We start from the raw sequence: 13534 nt of genomic DNA, 5'->3' as shown, positions 1-13534 counted from the left end.
ACAGCTCAGGGCAAAAGAAAGCAGCGAGTGGCCCTAAACATACTGTGTCTCGGGGGGTGGCACGGCCAATTCCCTCCAGACCGGGATCAGAGGGTTTCTGCCCGGGAAGGGACCATTAGAAACATTTCTTTCCTTCCCCAAGTTGATTATGTTATATAATACACTATTGCACTAACAGTGGTTAGTTACTGCTACAATAATATTGTTTTGTTTTAGGGAGGGTTAACGGAAGTTCCTACAGAAAGCAGTGTTGTGAATAATGTAAACACTCAGTGATAAGAGCCCATCCTACAACTCTCATCTTCTACGGTTCAAATGGGAAAATCTGGCCAATATTCACCACACTCCAGCTTGGACTTTTCTGACTCTGGGACAGGAGAGGTTACATACATTTGGGGCTGCAACTGTGAGCCTAAAAACCAACTTCAGGCTAAATAAGGAAAAGAATGAAGAGTGATTCGTTCGCAGCATTTTGGTAAATATACATAGCACGTGTGTTTGCAAATACCTGGCCTTGAAGATGATTTTCTGCACACAAATATGCATATTTGGTGGAACGAATGTGACTTTGCCTCCCAAGAAAAAGAAATCCAGGTAGCTCTTTCATACATGCAAAACTGCAATAGTTCCCAGGCTCCGAGTGCCTGATCTGGTGTGAACCCCATGAAGTCTTGTAAGCCAAACTATACTCTCCAAAGCAGTAACACCAATACAATCTCCACTTACCCCGAAGTTAGGAACTGATCTCAGATATACCATGTTCAAGATACAGACCTCAAGCCCAGACAGCTGTACTCAGAAAATCCTGGAGCAGAAGAAGAGCTCAGCCACTCAGAACACTGCACGATACTAGCTGGGGCCTCAAGAACACTGATTTAAAAATCGTGCTCTCTCCCTACCCCCACAAAATCCACTCATCTGCATGCACAAATGAGGCCACGCAAGAGCTGCCTTCACACCCAACACCGCTGGTGGTTCTTGTGCTCACCTGTTTTCCAGGAGCGTCATGCACACCACCTCTCGCACCCCAGGGTTGTTGGCCTTCTCCACTGAACAGCCCTGCAAGTTCCAGGTGGCCAGCCTCAGCACGGGCCGCCCATCCCTTGTGCCTCCGAAGGCCTCCACCGAAGGCCGAGTGGAGATGATCTGTGTAGGCCCCCCTGGGGGCAGGTCCAGGTCCTCACTCTGCAAGCTCAGCGAGGTGGGGCTGGGGTGAGGCTTGGCGATGAAGGTCAGGCCCCCGTTGGTGTGGGTGGACGGGGGCCTGGACCTCTCGGCAAACACCTGGTGCCGTATCCTGTCCAGGAAGGCGGCACTGACTCCGCCCATCCTTACCAGGTCCTCGACGCTTCGGAAGGGCCCGTGCTCGCGGCGGTAGTCCACGATGCTGACGGCCATCTTCTCCGTGAGGCCGCGCACGCTCATGAGCTGAGCCGGGGTGGCTGTGTTGATGTTGACGCGCGGGGTGAGAGGCACGGCGGTGGCCAGGTGGTGAGGCTGCTGCTCCGCCAGCAGGTCCCGCCTCAGGGAGCTGGGAGAGTGCTGCGCCGAGCTGCCCTTGCTGCTCACGCAGATCTCAAACTTGACCTGCTCCAGCTTGGTGGCACCCACGCCACTGACCAGTGCCAGGTCCTCCACCTTCTTGAAGCCACCGATGTACTCGCGGTACTCCACGATGCTGCGTGCCACCGCACGTGTCACCCCAGGCAGGGTCATCAGCTCCTCCTCCGTGGCCGTGTTGATGTTGAGCCGCTCCTGATTCACCAGGATGTTGCTGAAGTTGCAGGCCGCGCTGAACTTGCGGCTATGGGACAGGTCCGAGGGGTCCCGGGGGATGGAGCGGTGGCAGCCCAGGGTGCTCCCCATGGCCGGCCAGGATCAAGGGGCCAGGAAGGCCTCACCACCACAGAAGAACTCTCTGGCTAGGAAGGAAGCGCAGTAGAGCTCACAGGCACAGAAGGGAAGGTGCAGGATTCAGGGCATGAAATGGTTACCACAGACAAACACTAAATAGCCATGCCCAGCGTGTCCAAATCACCTTTCACTTGGCCACCTGGAAAACAAATTAATAAACATACAAATCGATTGAGTCAGTTAATCAGTTTGCATTAGCGCTCCCTACCTAGAGCTGGAGTTCTTAGCCAGGAGTCCAGGGCTGATGCCTGTCTGTGAACCTCTGAAAACACACATACAAGAGGGCTGGCCCATGAGGATTTCTGGTGAGGTCCAATTTTTATCACACTGGGGTCCAAAAACGCTATAAGCCGCTTCTCTTGGAAAGGGACCTATCCCCGTCAGCCTACACCTCTCGTCCCTGCCTCTCTCAACTCTCCCAGAACTGGGGCCATCTCCCCTGCTTCGGTAGCCCCCATCTGGCACTCAGCGCCACCAGCAACTCTGGAATTCCGTCCTCACTAGTGCGGGCACGGAGAAGGGGTTTATCGCCCCCTACCAGACCCGCCGCCGTTCCGGCGCCCCACCTCTCAGCCGCTCCTCCAGGGCTTCCTCCTTCCACCTGCGGCTCCGAGGCCTGAGGCCAGGACGGCGCTGGCCCGCCGCCTTCAGAGCCACGGCCCACGCGGGTGCGGGTCAGGGGCGGGCCGCGGGATCCCTCCCACGCCGCCTCGGGCCGCGGGTCCCAGCTCTTTCTGCTGGAGAAACTCTCAAGAGTCTCTCTCCCAGAACCGGCAGGAGCTGCAGGGCTTTGCGGAGGCGGCAGCGGCGGTGAAATCCGGCCGCTGCAGCTGCACCAAGTCTTGCGGCTGCACCAAGTCTTGAGGCTACACCAGGACTCGCTGCGTTGCCGCGGTTGCGTTGATCCAGACAAAAAGTCCTGCCCCCGACTCGAACGCGGGATCCGCAAGAACCGCGTCCACACCCCAGCACCACAGACACTGCTCCCGTTCGCCGTCCGTGTCAAAACCAAAGTCCCGGCCGCAACGCCCGCGCCTCCGCTGGCACCACGGCCACGCCTCCTCCCGAGTGCCAACTCCTCCCCCGGACTCCGGGGCACGTGGGGGCGGGGCCCGAGCGCTAGGCCCGGACCTGGGAGCTCCAAACCCGAGAGCGCGGGGGCGGGGCCAGGACGCGAGGTGGAGGAATGCTGGGCCCAGGAGTGTGAGAGGCTGGCCTGTGCTGGGAGAGGGCTGGCCAGAGCGTGTGGGGGTGGTGATGGCACGGGGAGTGCGGAGGCACGGCCCAGCGGGGAGGGAGCGGCCCCTGGGCCGCGGAGGCTGGATTTAGAGACTGAAGAGGCGGTGCCGACGCCAGAAGAGCTGCGGCGGGTCAACGCGAGGCTGTGTTCGGGTCCTCTGCTCCTGAGGCCGGGTTGCTACCGGGGACCGAGGGCTGGTTGTGCGGGATGGAGGCTTTTTAGCCTCGCCCGGGGCGAGACCTGCCCGACTGCTTTTCGGTGGGCTGCACCCAGGGGCGCGGCGGAAGCTACCGGGCCGCCAGCCCGAGTTCAGTCCGTCTTTGGGGCGTGGGGACAGGGCGAGGGCACTCCCAGTGGGGGAGGCACCCCTGCGGGTCAGGGGCCTCGCTTCAGTTCTGAGAACGTTCGAGAGAGGACTGAATGGGATCTTTTTAACTTCTGACCCCCAGTTTCGGCGTCCTCTTTTCTTCCTGTGGAGTATTACCTTTGCCTTGCTTACTGGGAGATGTCCTCAAACAGCTCTAGCAACTCTGTGCTACTAGGAGACGGCGCGCACCACGGATTAGAGATGTGTTCACATAGGTCACATAGCGTTGCTCGTTTGCACGTTTAGCGCACTGAGTAAATATGGATATTTTCTGTAAGTATTAAATCTAGTTATTAAGGAGGAAGAACGTGCTCGTTGGACATGATGGATGCTTCCCAAAATTCAAAAGAGTTTTTGGATACCACTAAATGGTAATTTAAAGATTAAAGAGCCTGCAGCATTACAGTGGATACACGGAGCTACAGTACTCGATTAAACAAACTGTGTGGTGATACCGTTGAATACTTTGATCCTGGGTATTCAGTGACCTCTGAAGTTTCATCCCCAACCAATGTGACCGGTGCTTCTGCTTTAAATTTCCCAGGCTAGGTCAACAAAAACCAGTTCTCAGGGAACGCAGAGGCACTTCAAATGTGAAATGAGAGCCAGCCAAGGCTTGGCAAAATGCTATCGCCATGCTGACTGTGTATACCGACTGGTCGGGACTCTTAATGGCAAGTGACAGAAATCCAAGTCAAACTAGCTTAGACATAAAAGCCAAGGGATTTCCGGGTTCTTGTGTAGAAAAAGTTAAGGACTAGATCTTACCTATGTCACACGTGACTGCTTCCAGCTCAAATGATGTCATCAGGACCTGGTCTGACCCCCTCTACCTCCTCTACTTGCTCCCCAACCCTAGCACTAGGCTACATTATGCCACTCCTTTCCTCCGGTAATCCTGTTGTGATAAGGGGGAAAAAAGTTGTTTAACAGAAAAATATCTTTAGAGGAGGAAGAAATCTCGGTTGATCAGAACGCCTTAATGGGCCTTTGTGGCTACGGATGGACAGCCTGGGGGCATTGCTAGTTGGGCTGGAACATATTTTATTATTTAATCCAGAACACTTTGGAAAATAAGATGGGAACTATTAACTTCACTGGCACAACAGGCATCATCTGGTTTTGTTTCCTAGAAACATAAGCATGTGTTCCCCCTTTTAGAAATGAAGCCAAAAGCTGAACTGCTGTGCATTAAAACAAACAAAAACCACAACAGGATGGCTAAATTTAAAATGACTGACCACACCAAATGCTGGTGAGGCTGTGGAGCCACTGACACCCTCACACGTTGCTGGTGGGAGTGTGAGAAGATACAATGATTTTGGAAATCAGTTTGGCACTTTCTTAAAAAGCTCAACATACATCTAGCACACAAGCCAACAATTCCATCCCTGGGTATTTACCAAAGGGAAATGAAAGCATAAAACCCAAAGTCTTGTACACGAATTTTAATAGGAAATTTGGTATATAGCCAAAGCCCAGAAACAACCCAAATCCACCAGTAGAGAATGGATAAACAAGTTGTGGTATATCCATACAATGGAATACTACTCAGCAATAAAGACAAACTGTTAATACCCACAATATTGAAGAATCTCAAAGCCATACTGAATGAAAGAAGCCATGCAAAAAAAGAGAACATATTGTATGATTCCAGGGAAAAATACAAGCTGACCTATATATAGAGAAAGCAGATCAGCAGTTGCTTGGGGATATGATGGAGGAATGGATTAAAAAACGACACAAGGAAACTTTGGGGGGGGGGTGATAGAAATGTTTGAGGGGTCATGGTTTCACTGGAGTATGTATGTCAAAACTGATAGAACTGTACTCTTTTAAGATGTGCAGTTTAGTATACTTCAATTAGACCTCAATAAAGACTGGGGGGAATCTTCAAAAAATAAAAAGGAGTGCTCTTTGAACACAAAGAGAAAAAAAAGACAGTAATTTTAGGGGGGATGGATATGTGACCTGGGGTGGAGAGGAGGAAGCTGAAGGGGAACAAAGGGGTCCAAGAAGGTGAGTCTGGAGCTAACAGAAGAGACCAGTGAACATTCCCCAGTTAGGATTGGGGACGCAGAAGGCAGGTGTCATGAGAGAGAATACATTGTCATTGTTTTAAGCTTACAAATACTGAAGTGGTTGTCTCACAGCAATATGTATCATATAGATGTGATCCTCAGGCCTTGTTTTCCCAGCAAGAAAAGCCAATACCACAGCTCCAAATGTTGTCCCCTTTACAATTCATTGACCTTTGTCTCATTCTTAGGATGGTTTCACCAGACGTTGATTTCCCCCAAGAAAAGTGTTTTGTTTTGTTTTTTCAGTTGGGTCACGAGAGAATTTTGGCGAGGGCCTTCCTCTGGCCAAGTGATCGATGAATGTCTTGTGACAGCTGTAGCAATAAAGCAGGGTAGTTTTTTAAAATGATTGTGTTTAAACACAATAAATTAGCACATGTTTTTTGATTGCGTTTATTTCTACTGAGCCATTTCCCCTCCCCCACAAACACGGAAGACAAGACGGAGAAGAGCAGGGAAGAAGAGAAATGCAGGGCGGGTGGGGGGGTAACAGTCTAGCCTCAGAAGTTCAGCCAGGTGCAGGGGAGGGGCCGGCCTGTGGCTCCAGCCAGGGTCCTCTCCTCTTGTCTCCCTAGTGGCCTCATGGCAGTCCTTTGAGCTGCCAGTTAACTTGGAGACTACGCTTTCGAAGGCCATGGAGGTGCCGGATATCCTCTTATTTGAACCCCATGAGTGAAGGCCAGGCGGGTTGCACACCTCCATCTTCCACTGCACAAAGTCCTCTCGAGGATGGGCCGTGTACCCACAGCAGCTCAGCTCCCACCCGCAGCTGTTTTCTTGCAGTATCTGACTGATGTCCCACACCATCTCATTGGGCTCCATGGATCTCATGATCTTCAGACTCCACGAAAAGTGCAGGGAGCACGCTTGACCTCCCAATGTGCTCTCTTGTTTATATCACTGCCTGGACTACCTGAGGTTACCTCTGCTTTCAGCTTCAGGCTGGTTCTTTCTGGCTGACCTGAAACACAGGTGCAGATGCAGGTGAAGGACCTTCACTTTCCCACTGCCCCCTGGCTGCTGCACTGTCAGGCAAACTCTGGTGGCCAGGCACCTGTCTGAGCTGCCCAGTGTGGAGGGAGTTTTCTTTGCAGGATACCCCCTGGGGAGGTTGGTTCCATCTGGGGTGTGCTCCACCACCACTGCTGGTGGTGTGTTGGTGCAGGGGGAGACCACAGGGCCATGCCGGGGGCTGTGATGGGGTGGTCTTCTCCATCCAGGTAGGGGATTGGCAGGTACTTTGGCTGTGCTGCTGGACTTCCGTCCTAACTCCTGATGCCCCTCAGGCCACTGATTTTCTGTGCTGCTGCTCTCAGAGTAAGAATTAAAGGTGGGAATGGCAAGCTCACTGAAACTCTGCAGCCTTGGGTTAGCTGTACTTTGCAGGATGGGTAAGAAGGGCAAGCTGTTGGTCAGATTAGCCAAAGGAGCGGGCTTCAGGGTAATGATATAGCCCCCCAGTTCAGATCTTTTGTAAGCCAGGAGCACATAGGTGACCATCACTTCAGTTCTTCATACTTCTGGCCCATCTACAAGTCATGGATCCCTTCCCATGTGTAGCCCATGGACACCATCAACTGAGTCTGCCCAGGATCCTTGTAGTCAGGTAGTAGCTCTGTGTAAGGCATTAGTTCCTCCTCATGGCCCATGTTCATCCATGAATCCTTTATGATTTCCTCTAAAGGGCTTCCCTTGATGGGGTTGAAGATGAGGAGTTTCTTGAGCAGGTTTTCATATTCCATGTGAAATATCCCATAGAAGGGAATACTGTGTATTCTGCTCAGTACCCACTCCCACAATAAAGAAAAAAGCAAGAAAAAGAAAAAAGAATAAAGAAAGAAAAATGAGAAAAAAATGGAAAGAAGAAAAGAGTGAGAGAAAGTAAAAAGAAAAAGAAAGAAAAACAAGAAAACAGGGAAAAGCTAAAAAGAAAAACATTTTAAATTAGAAAAATGAAAAAATGAGAAAAAGAAAGAATGGGGGGGCTGTGGAGGGGGAGTAAAGGTAGTAAGCAAAACAGACAAAGAGCCAAAGAGGAAAAGATTTAACTTTGGTGAAAACCCCTCAGATGACTGAAAGCTAGCTTCCTGGGATAGACAGACCAAAAACCTAGGCCCAGCCAGGGACCCAGGTGCCTGGAATTCCATAACAATGGCTCCTTATGAGGTCATAGCAAGAAATGTACCTATCACAGCTGGGGATAATATACAGTGATTTTTCTCACTTTTTTAACTCAAAAATTCTTTACGGTTAAAAAGAAAAAGAAGAAGCTTTTTGTTTATGTGGATTTTAGCAATTGATATCTACCTTATTTGAAATTAAAAACTGTAGGATGCTTCAGTGGCCTTTTCATTTCTAGTTTAAAAAGTTATAATAATTTTTGACTTTTAAAAGGCTCATAATGTCTACACTTAAACTACTCAATTCTTTTTTTTCTTTAACCTCTGAATGATTGGTCTCAAATGATGCCATAACTTAACTGACATCATGATACTATACAGAAATGTTCCTTTGCATAAAATGATGCAATGTTTTTGTCTGGCTTTGGTATTAGGGTGATGCTGGTCTCATAGAATGAGTTAAGGAAGTATTCCTTCTGCTTCTATCTTCTCTAAGAACTTGTAGAGAATTGGTATCATTTCTTCCTTATGTGTTTGGTACAATTCACCAGTGAACTCATCTGGGCCTGGTGCTTTCTGTTTTGGAAGGGTATTAATACTGATTCAGTTTCTTTAATAGATACAGACCTATTCGGATTGTCTATTGAGGAAGACTTTTTTTTTTTTCAAAATGAAGTTTTTAAAGTGGATTAATCAAAACATTTCTATGACAATAAAGTAAATAGAAAGGATTGTAAAAAACTTTCCCCATTGACAATCCATTTGTCTGTTTGTAGATGTGCCAGCTTATGTGCCAAGGGGTCACTGTCTGCTGTTAGAAATAGAAGAACCTATTTTTCTGATGAGATACATGGATATTGAGAAGAAGCAGCTCCCAATCATTCTTATGTGCAAGCCTGCATCTGCTTTGGTATTACTAAATGGCTTCACATCAGCGCCCACAACAGAGCTCAAAAGCAGTTAAAAACAGGCACCTCAATTCACAACTTCCAGGGAACCCAGAAGTGTTATTTCTCCTTCCTTCAGTGGACTTGGCCTTATTCCAGGGAAGTGGATTGAAAGGCAGGAATGAAATTTTGGCAGTACCAGTTCGGGTTTCTTTGTATCAAATTCCTCCTTTAAAAGCTCATAGTCTGGTATTCCTGGTGGCGCAGTGGTTAAGAATCCACCTGCCAATGCAGGGGACACGGGTTCGAGCCCTGGTCCCGGAAGATCCCACATGCCTCAGAGCAACTAAACCTGTGTGCCACAACTACTGAGCTTGCGCTCTAGAGCCCATGAGCCACAACTACTGAGCCCGTGTGCCACAACTACTGAAGCCCACACGCCACAACTACTGAAGCCCACGCGCCTAGAGCCCGTGCTCTGCAACAAGAGAAGCCACCACAATGAGAAGCCCGCGCACCTCAACCAAGAGTAGCCCCCGCTCGCCACAACTAGAGAAAACGCGCGCACAGCAACAAAGACCCAACACAGCCAAAAAAAAGAGAAAAAGACATTGTTTTTAAAAAAAAAAGCTCAGTCTATTGACTGATAAATGGTTTCATTTCATGGCTGACAGTTGAAGGCTTTCGTCATTTCCCCCGACATCTGGCATTTTATTTCTTATGGAGCATTTGGCTAGAGATTATTCTAGCAAAGTCCCAACAGAACGAGGTGGCTCCATTTACAGTACCAAAATGGAGAACATTTACCGTCAGAGGTACTATGTTTCTTCTGATGGTAATGCCCAGAGTTGTTATTATTACAGAAAATAATATTCATTAATTTTTAAAGGCGATATGGTTATCACTTAGGAACTCCAGCTCCCATTTGCTTTATTCATTTCCCCTTAAAAGCAACATCTGCAGTTAGTTTCAGACTTCTGCTTTTTCACAGAACAGTTTATTCTTTATTGTTTATTAAATTGGAGGGTTTCTGGAACATTCTTCTTGGTAGAGCCTAGTACTTTGATTTCTGGGTGCCTAATTAGGAGGCTTCGCTTAGCACAGGATGCTCCAGAGGCAGAAGAGGGAATCAGGCAAGCCCTTGGACCCTGAACTTCTGGGAGTGGGGAAGGAGGCTCCTTCAGCCAGCCCCTGGGCCAGAGGAGGAAGTGCCGCTGGCTGGAGCTGGGGGGCTGTCATCCGTCTACAAGCAGCAGGGACCTCCCCTGCCCTGACTCCCGCTTCAGGCTCACCTGGAAGCATCGTCCCCATCGTCCACACCCTGCCAAGTTCAACCTCATGCCGCACTTTTCCGGTTCTCGCCTTCTCTCGCCTTTCACCGTTGCCACTGATGCTCTTTCTTAGCCACATTTCTCCTAAGTATTGGAAAAGTAAGGCCTGATCATCTCTTCCCTGATCTCATAGCCCTACTTCCAGGAATGACTCCCTTAAGAAATGACCTTGAAGGACTTAAAGAGCATCTCCCAAAATGTAATCCAATGGTGGCATTGAGGAATAGACATTTAGGAGGCCCCAGACACAGCACTAACTACGATCGAACCGCTCAGTGGGGAATCTTTCCCTTTTCATTACTCTGACCATCACTTTGTGTCGAGGGGAGATTCTCAGTTCAGGGCCACTGTGACCGTAACACGTTCTCAGATTTGTTAATCTCTTACCATGGAGAAAACGGTGATCTCGGGCTCAGAATCTTGATACGCACCAGTATTAAGCTAAAATGTAATTATATTCTTTTCCATTTGAGGGTTTATGTTTTTTTGGTATCTTCTATTTATGGCCAAAGATACAGCTGTTCCCTATACAGTCATACATCCCCAGGCCCAGCTGGTGCTCAGATATGGCAACAATCCCTGAATGTATTCAAGAAAGGCTGCAGTATAAAGACCATGTGTTACAGGCAGTGGTTCTTAACCGTGGCAGCGCATGGGAACCCCAAGGGCACTTGCTGAAATCCCAATGCCCAGGCCCCTCTCCCCGAGATCAATCCCATTAGAAACTCTGGGGGTGGGACCTAAACAGTGTATGTGTTAAACCTCCAGATGACTCCGGTGCATAGCTTGGGAACCAGTGCTTTAAGCCAGTCTTAGACTGGAGTATGAAAGAGATTGAACATTTTTTCCACAACAAAGTGACAGGATCAGCATCTGGAACATGAATACCTATTTTAATGGCCAAGGTCAACCACAGTCTTAAAATCTCAGTCCAAGGAATTATAAAATTTTAGAGCTGGAGGGGATCTGAGAGCACCAAGTCTAGATCCTCATTTTATTTTTGAGGCCAAGAAACTTGCTGGGAATCACCCCCTAGGATCCAGGGGCAGGGCTCCTTCCCTAGCATCATGCTGCCTCTCAAGTGGATGTAATTGCCTCAGCTGCAAGTGAGGCTGGAAGAAGCTACAATCTTTTCGAGGAATAAGCTAAAGACACAAAAACTTGGAAGTTTGGCTTCTAGAAAGTGGGTAGGAAAGATGTGGTAGGGAGCCTAAGAGGCACCATGGACATTCCTCAAGGCATGCTCCATCATTGGAAAGTACTAGATCAGAGAAATTGAAATGTTTCATCAGCGCAGGACTTCTCATAGCCTTCAATTTACTAACAGGCACAGGGAATCTCCAGAAGGAAACAGTATAGGCGGTGCTTGTTTGACATTCTATGTGAAAGGTTTCACAGGACTAGCCTTTCTTGGGGAAATACTAGGCGGACACGGTTTCCTAAAGCTCTGGCCGGCTCTTGATCCCTCTTCACCGGCTTTATTTTTCTTAATAGCCTTTATCACTTGTAGATTTGTTCATTGCCTGTCTCTTCCTAGCTAAAATATAAGCTCCTCGAGGGGAGGGAGTTGGACTTCACCGCTGTACCCCAAGCACCTCCAACAGTGCCTCGGCTTTAATAAATATTTATGAAAGGGGCTGAATGGGTAGTGTCTTGACACACAAGTAACCATGAGTAGTGATCTAGTAGACTCCACCTCTTGAGGATGGTAAGTCTCTCACCACAGTGTTAGGCTGTATTTGGGAGTCCGTATAATGCAGGGAATCTCACAGAGCCAAATAGCCCTGGTGACGCTTAGGCTAATGGCCAGGCTCTGACACTAGCTCTGAGCTCTGCGGCCCTGGGTAAGTCAATGGACTTCTTTCAGCCCCATTTCCCTCCTACAGTAAAATGAGTGGACTGGGTTGGACAATCTCCAAACCTCCTTCTCAGTTATTGTATGACAAGCGTTTAAATTAAAATAACAGACATAATTGGGGGTTTTTCTATTTCTCCTTGCAGTTCTATCAGCTTTTGCTTCATGTAGTTTGAAGCTGTTATCAGGCCCATAAATATTTAAGATTGTTATCTTCTCTTGACAAATTAACCATTTTATCATTATGAACTGGACTTCTTTGTCCTTGGCAATATTCTCTGCTCTGAAATCTACTTTGTCTTATATTACTATCCACCTGGTGTTTTGTTTGTTTGTTTGGTTTGGTTTGGTTATTTTTAGTGTTACCATGGTACATCCCTTTCTGTCATTCTATGTTTACCTTATTTTATTTAAAGTGGGTTTCCTGTAAGCAGCATAGAGTTGGTTCTTGCTTTTACATCCAATCTCTCAACCTCTGCCTTCAAATTGAAGCACTGAGACCATCTAAATTTAATGTGATTATTGATATGGTTAGGTTTAAACTGACCATCTCGCTGTTTTTCTTTTTGTTCCACTTATTCCTTTTTCCCTTTGTTCTCTTTTTCTGCCTACTTTTGGATTGATTACTTTTTTGTAAGTTTGAGATATAATTCACATCTCATACACTTCACCCATTTAAAAAGTGTGCAGTTCAGTGATTTCTAGTATATACAGAGAATTGTGTAACCTTCACCATATTTACAGATCATCCCAAAAAGAAACCTCATACCTTTAGCTATCACCCCCAAATCCTCTCATTCCTACCCCTCCCCCAGCACTGAGCAATTACGAATCTACTTTCTGCCCCTATAGATTTGCCTAATCTGGACATTTTATACAAATGGAATCCTATAATATGGGCCTATTGTGACTGGCTTCTTTCACTTAGCATAGAGTTTTCAAGGTTCATCCATGTTATGGTACATATCCCTGCCTCATTACTTTTCATCAATGAATTCCACTGTATGGATATACCACATTTGTTTATCTATTCATCAGTTGATGGACATTTTATGGATAACGCTGCCGTGTATATCATGTTTTTGTGTAGACATATGTTTCATTTCTCCTGGGTATATATTCCTAGATGTAGAATTGCTGGGTCATATGGTAACTCTGCCCTTAACTTTTTGAGTTGCTGCCAGACTGTTCCAAGGTGACTGCCCCATTTTACATTCCTACTAGCAATGCATGAAGGTTCTAAATTCTCCACATTCTCTCCAACAGTTGTTAATATCTGTCTTTTTGCCTATAGCCATCCTGGTTGGTATAAAGCAGTATCTCACTGTGGTGTTGATTTGCATTTCCCTGGCAACAAATGATGTTGAACATCTTTTCATGTGCGGACTGGCCATTTGTTTATCTTCTTTGGTGAACTGTTTATGATTCCACTTTATCTCCTCTGTGGCTTATTAGGTGTAAATCTTTGTATCATTAATTTAGTGGTTGTTTTAGGTTTTATAGTACACATCTTTAATTATCACTGTCTACCTTCAAGTGATGTCATATCACTTCATGTATATTCAAGAACCTTACACAAGTACACTTCCATTTTTCCACCCCCAACTTTTGTGCTATCGTTGTCACATCTCTGGTTAGAATAGATGGTCTCTTCTTTGTAGTATGCTGGTGCTCTGTGACCCTGAGGGAATAGGACTTGTCACGGGAAACTAGAGGAGGGGAAGAAAATGGGTTCACTT

General features: G+C 47.4%; 1 protein-coding gene across 4 annotated transcripts in view; it reads right to left on the bottom strand.

The window, feature by feature from the left end:
* Window positions 1-13534, bottom strand: part of EEPD1 (endonuclease/exonuclease/phosphatase family domain containing 1) — a 241346-nt gene that overhangs the window by 114311 nt on the left and 113501 nt on the right. For 2 of the 4 annotated variants that reach the window (XM_073809827.1, XM_073809828.1), the window contains one exon: window positions 989-2053. In XM_073809827.1, coding sequence (XP_073665928.1) covers window positions 989-1866 — 878 coding nt within the window. In that variant the 5' untranslated portion in view covers window positions 1867-2053. Of the gene's footprint in view, window positions 1-988; window positions 2054-2480; window positions 2963-13534 lie in introns of those variants that run through there. The other 2 variants (XM_073809829.1, XM_033863150.2) reach the window with 2 other exon arrangements.

The sequence above is a fragment of the Tursiops truncatus genome, chromosome 9 (genome assembly GCF_011762595.2).
Source record: "Tursiops truncatus isolate mTurTru1 chromosome 9, mTurTru1.mat.Y, whole genome shotgun sequence".
Taxonomy (NCBI): Eukaryota; Metazoa; Chordata; class Mammalia; order Artiodactyla; family Delphinidae; genus Tursiops; species Tursiops truncatus.
The sequence above is the reverse complement of the archived record's forward strand: the minus strand, read 5'-3'. Positions and strand labels throughout refer to the sequence as shown.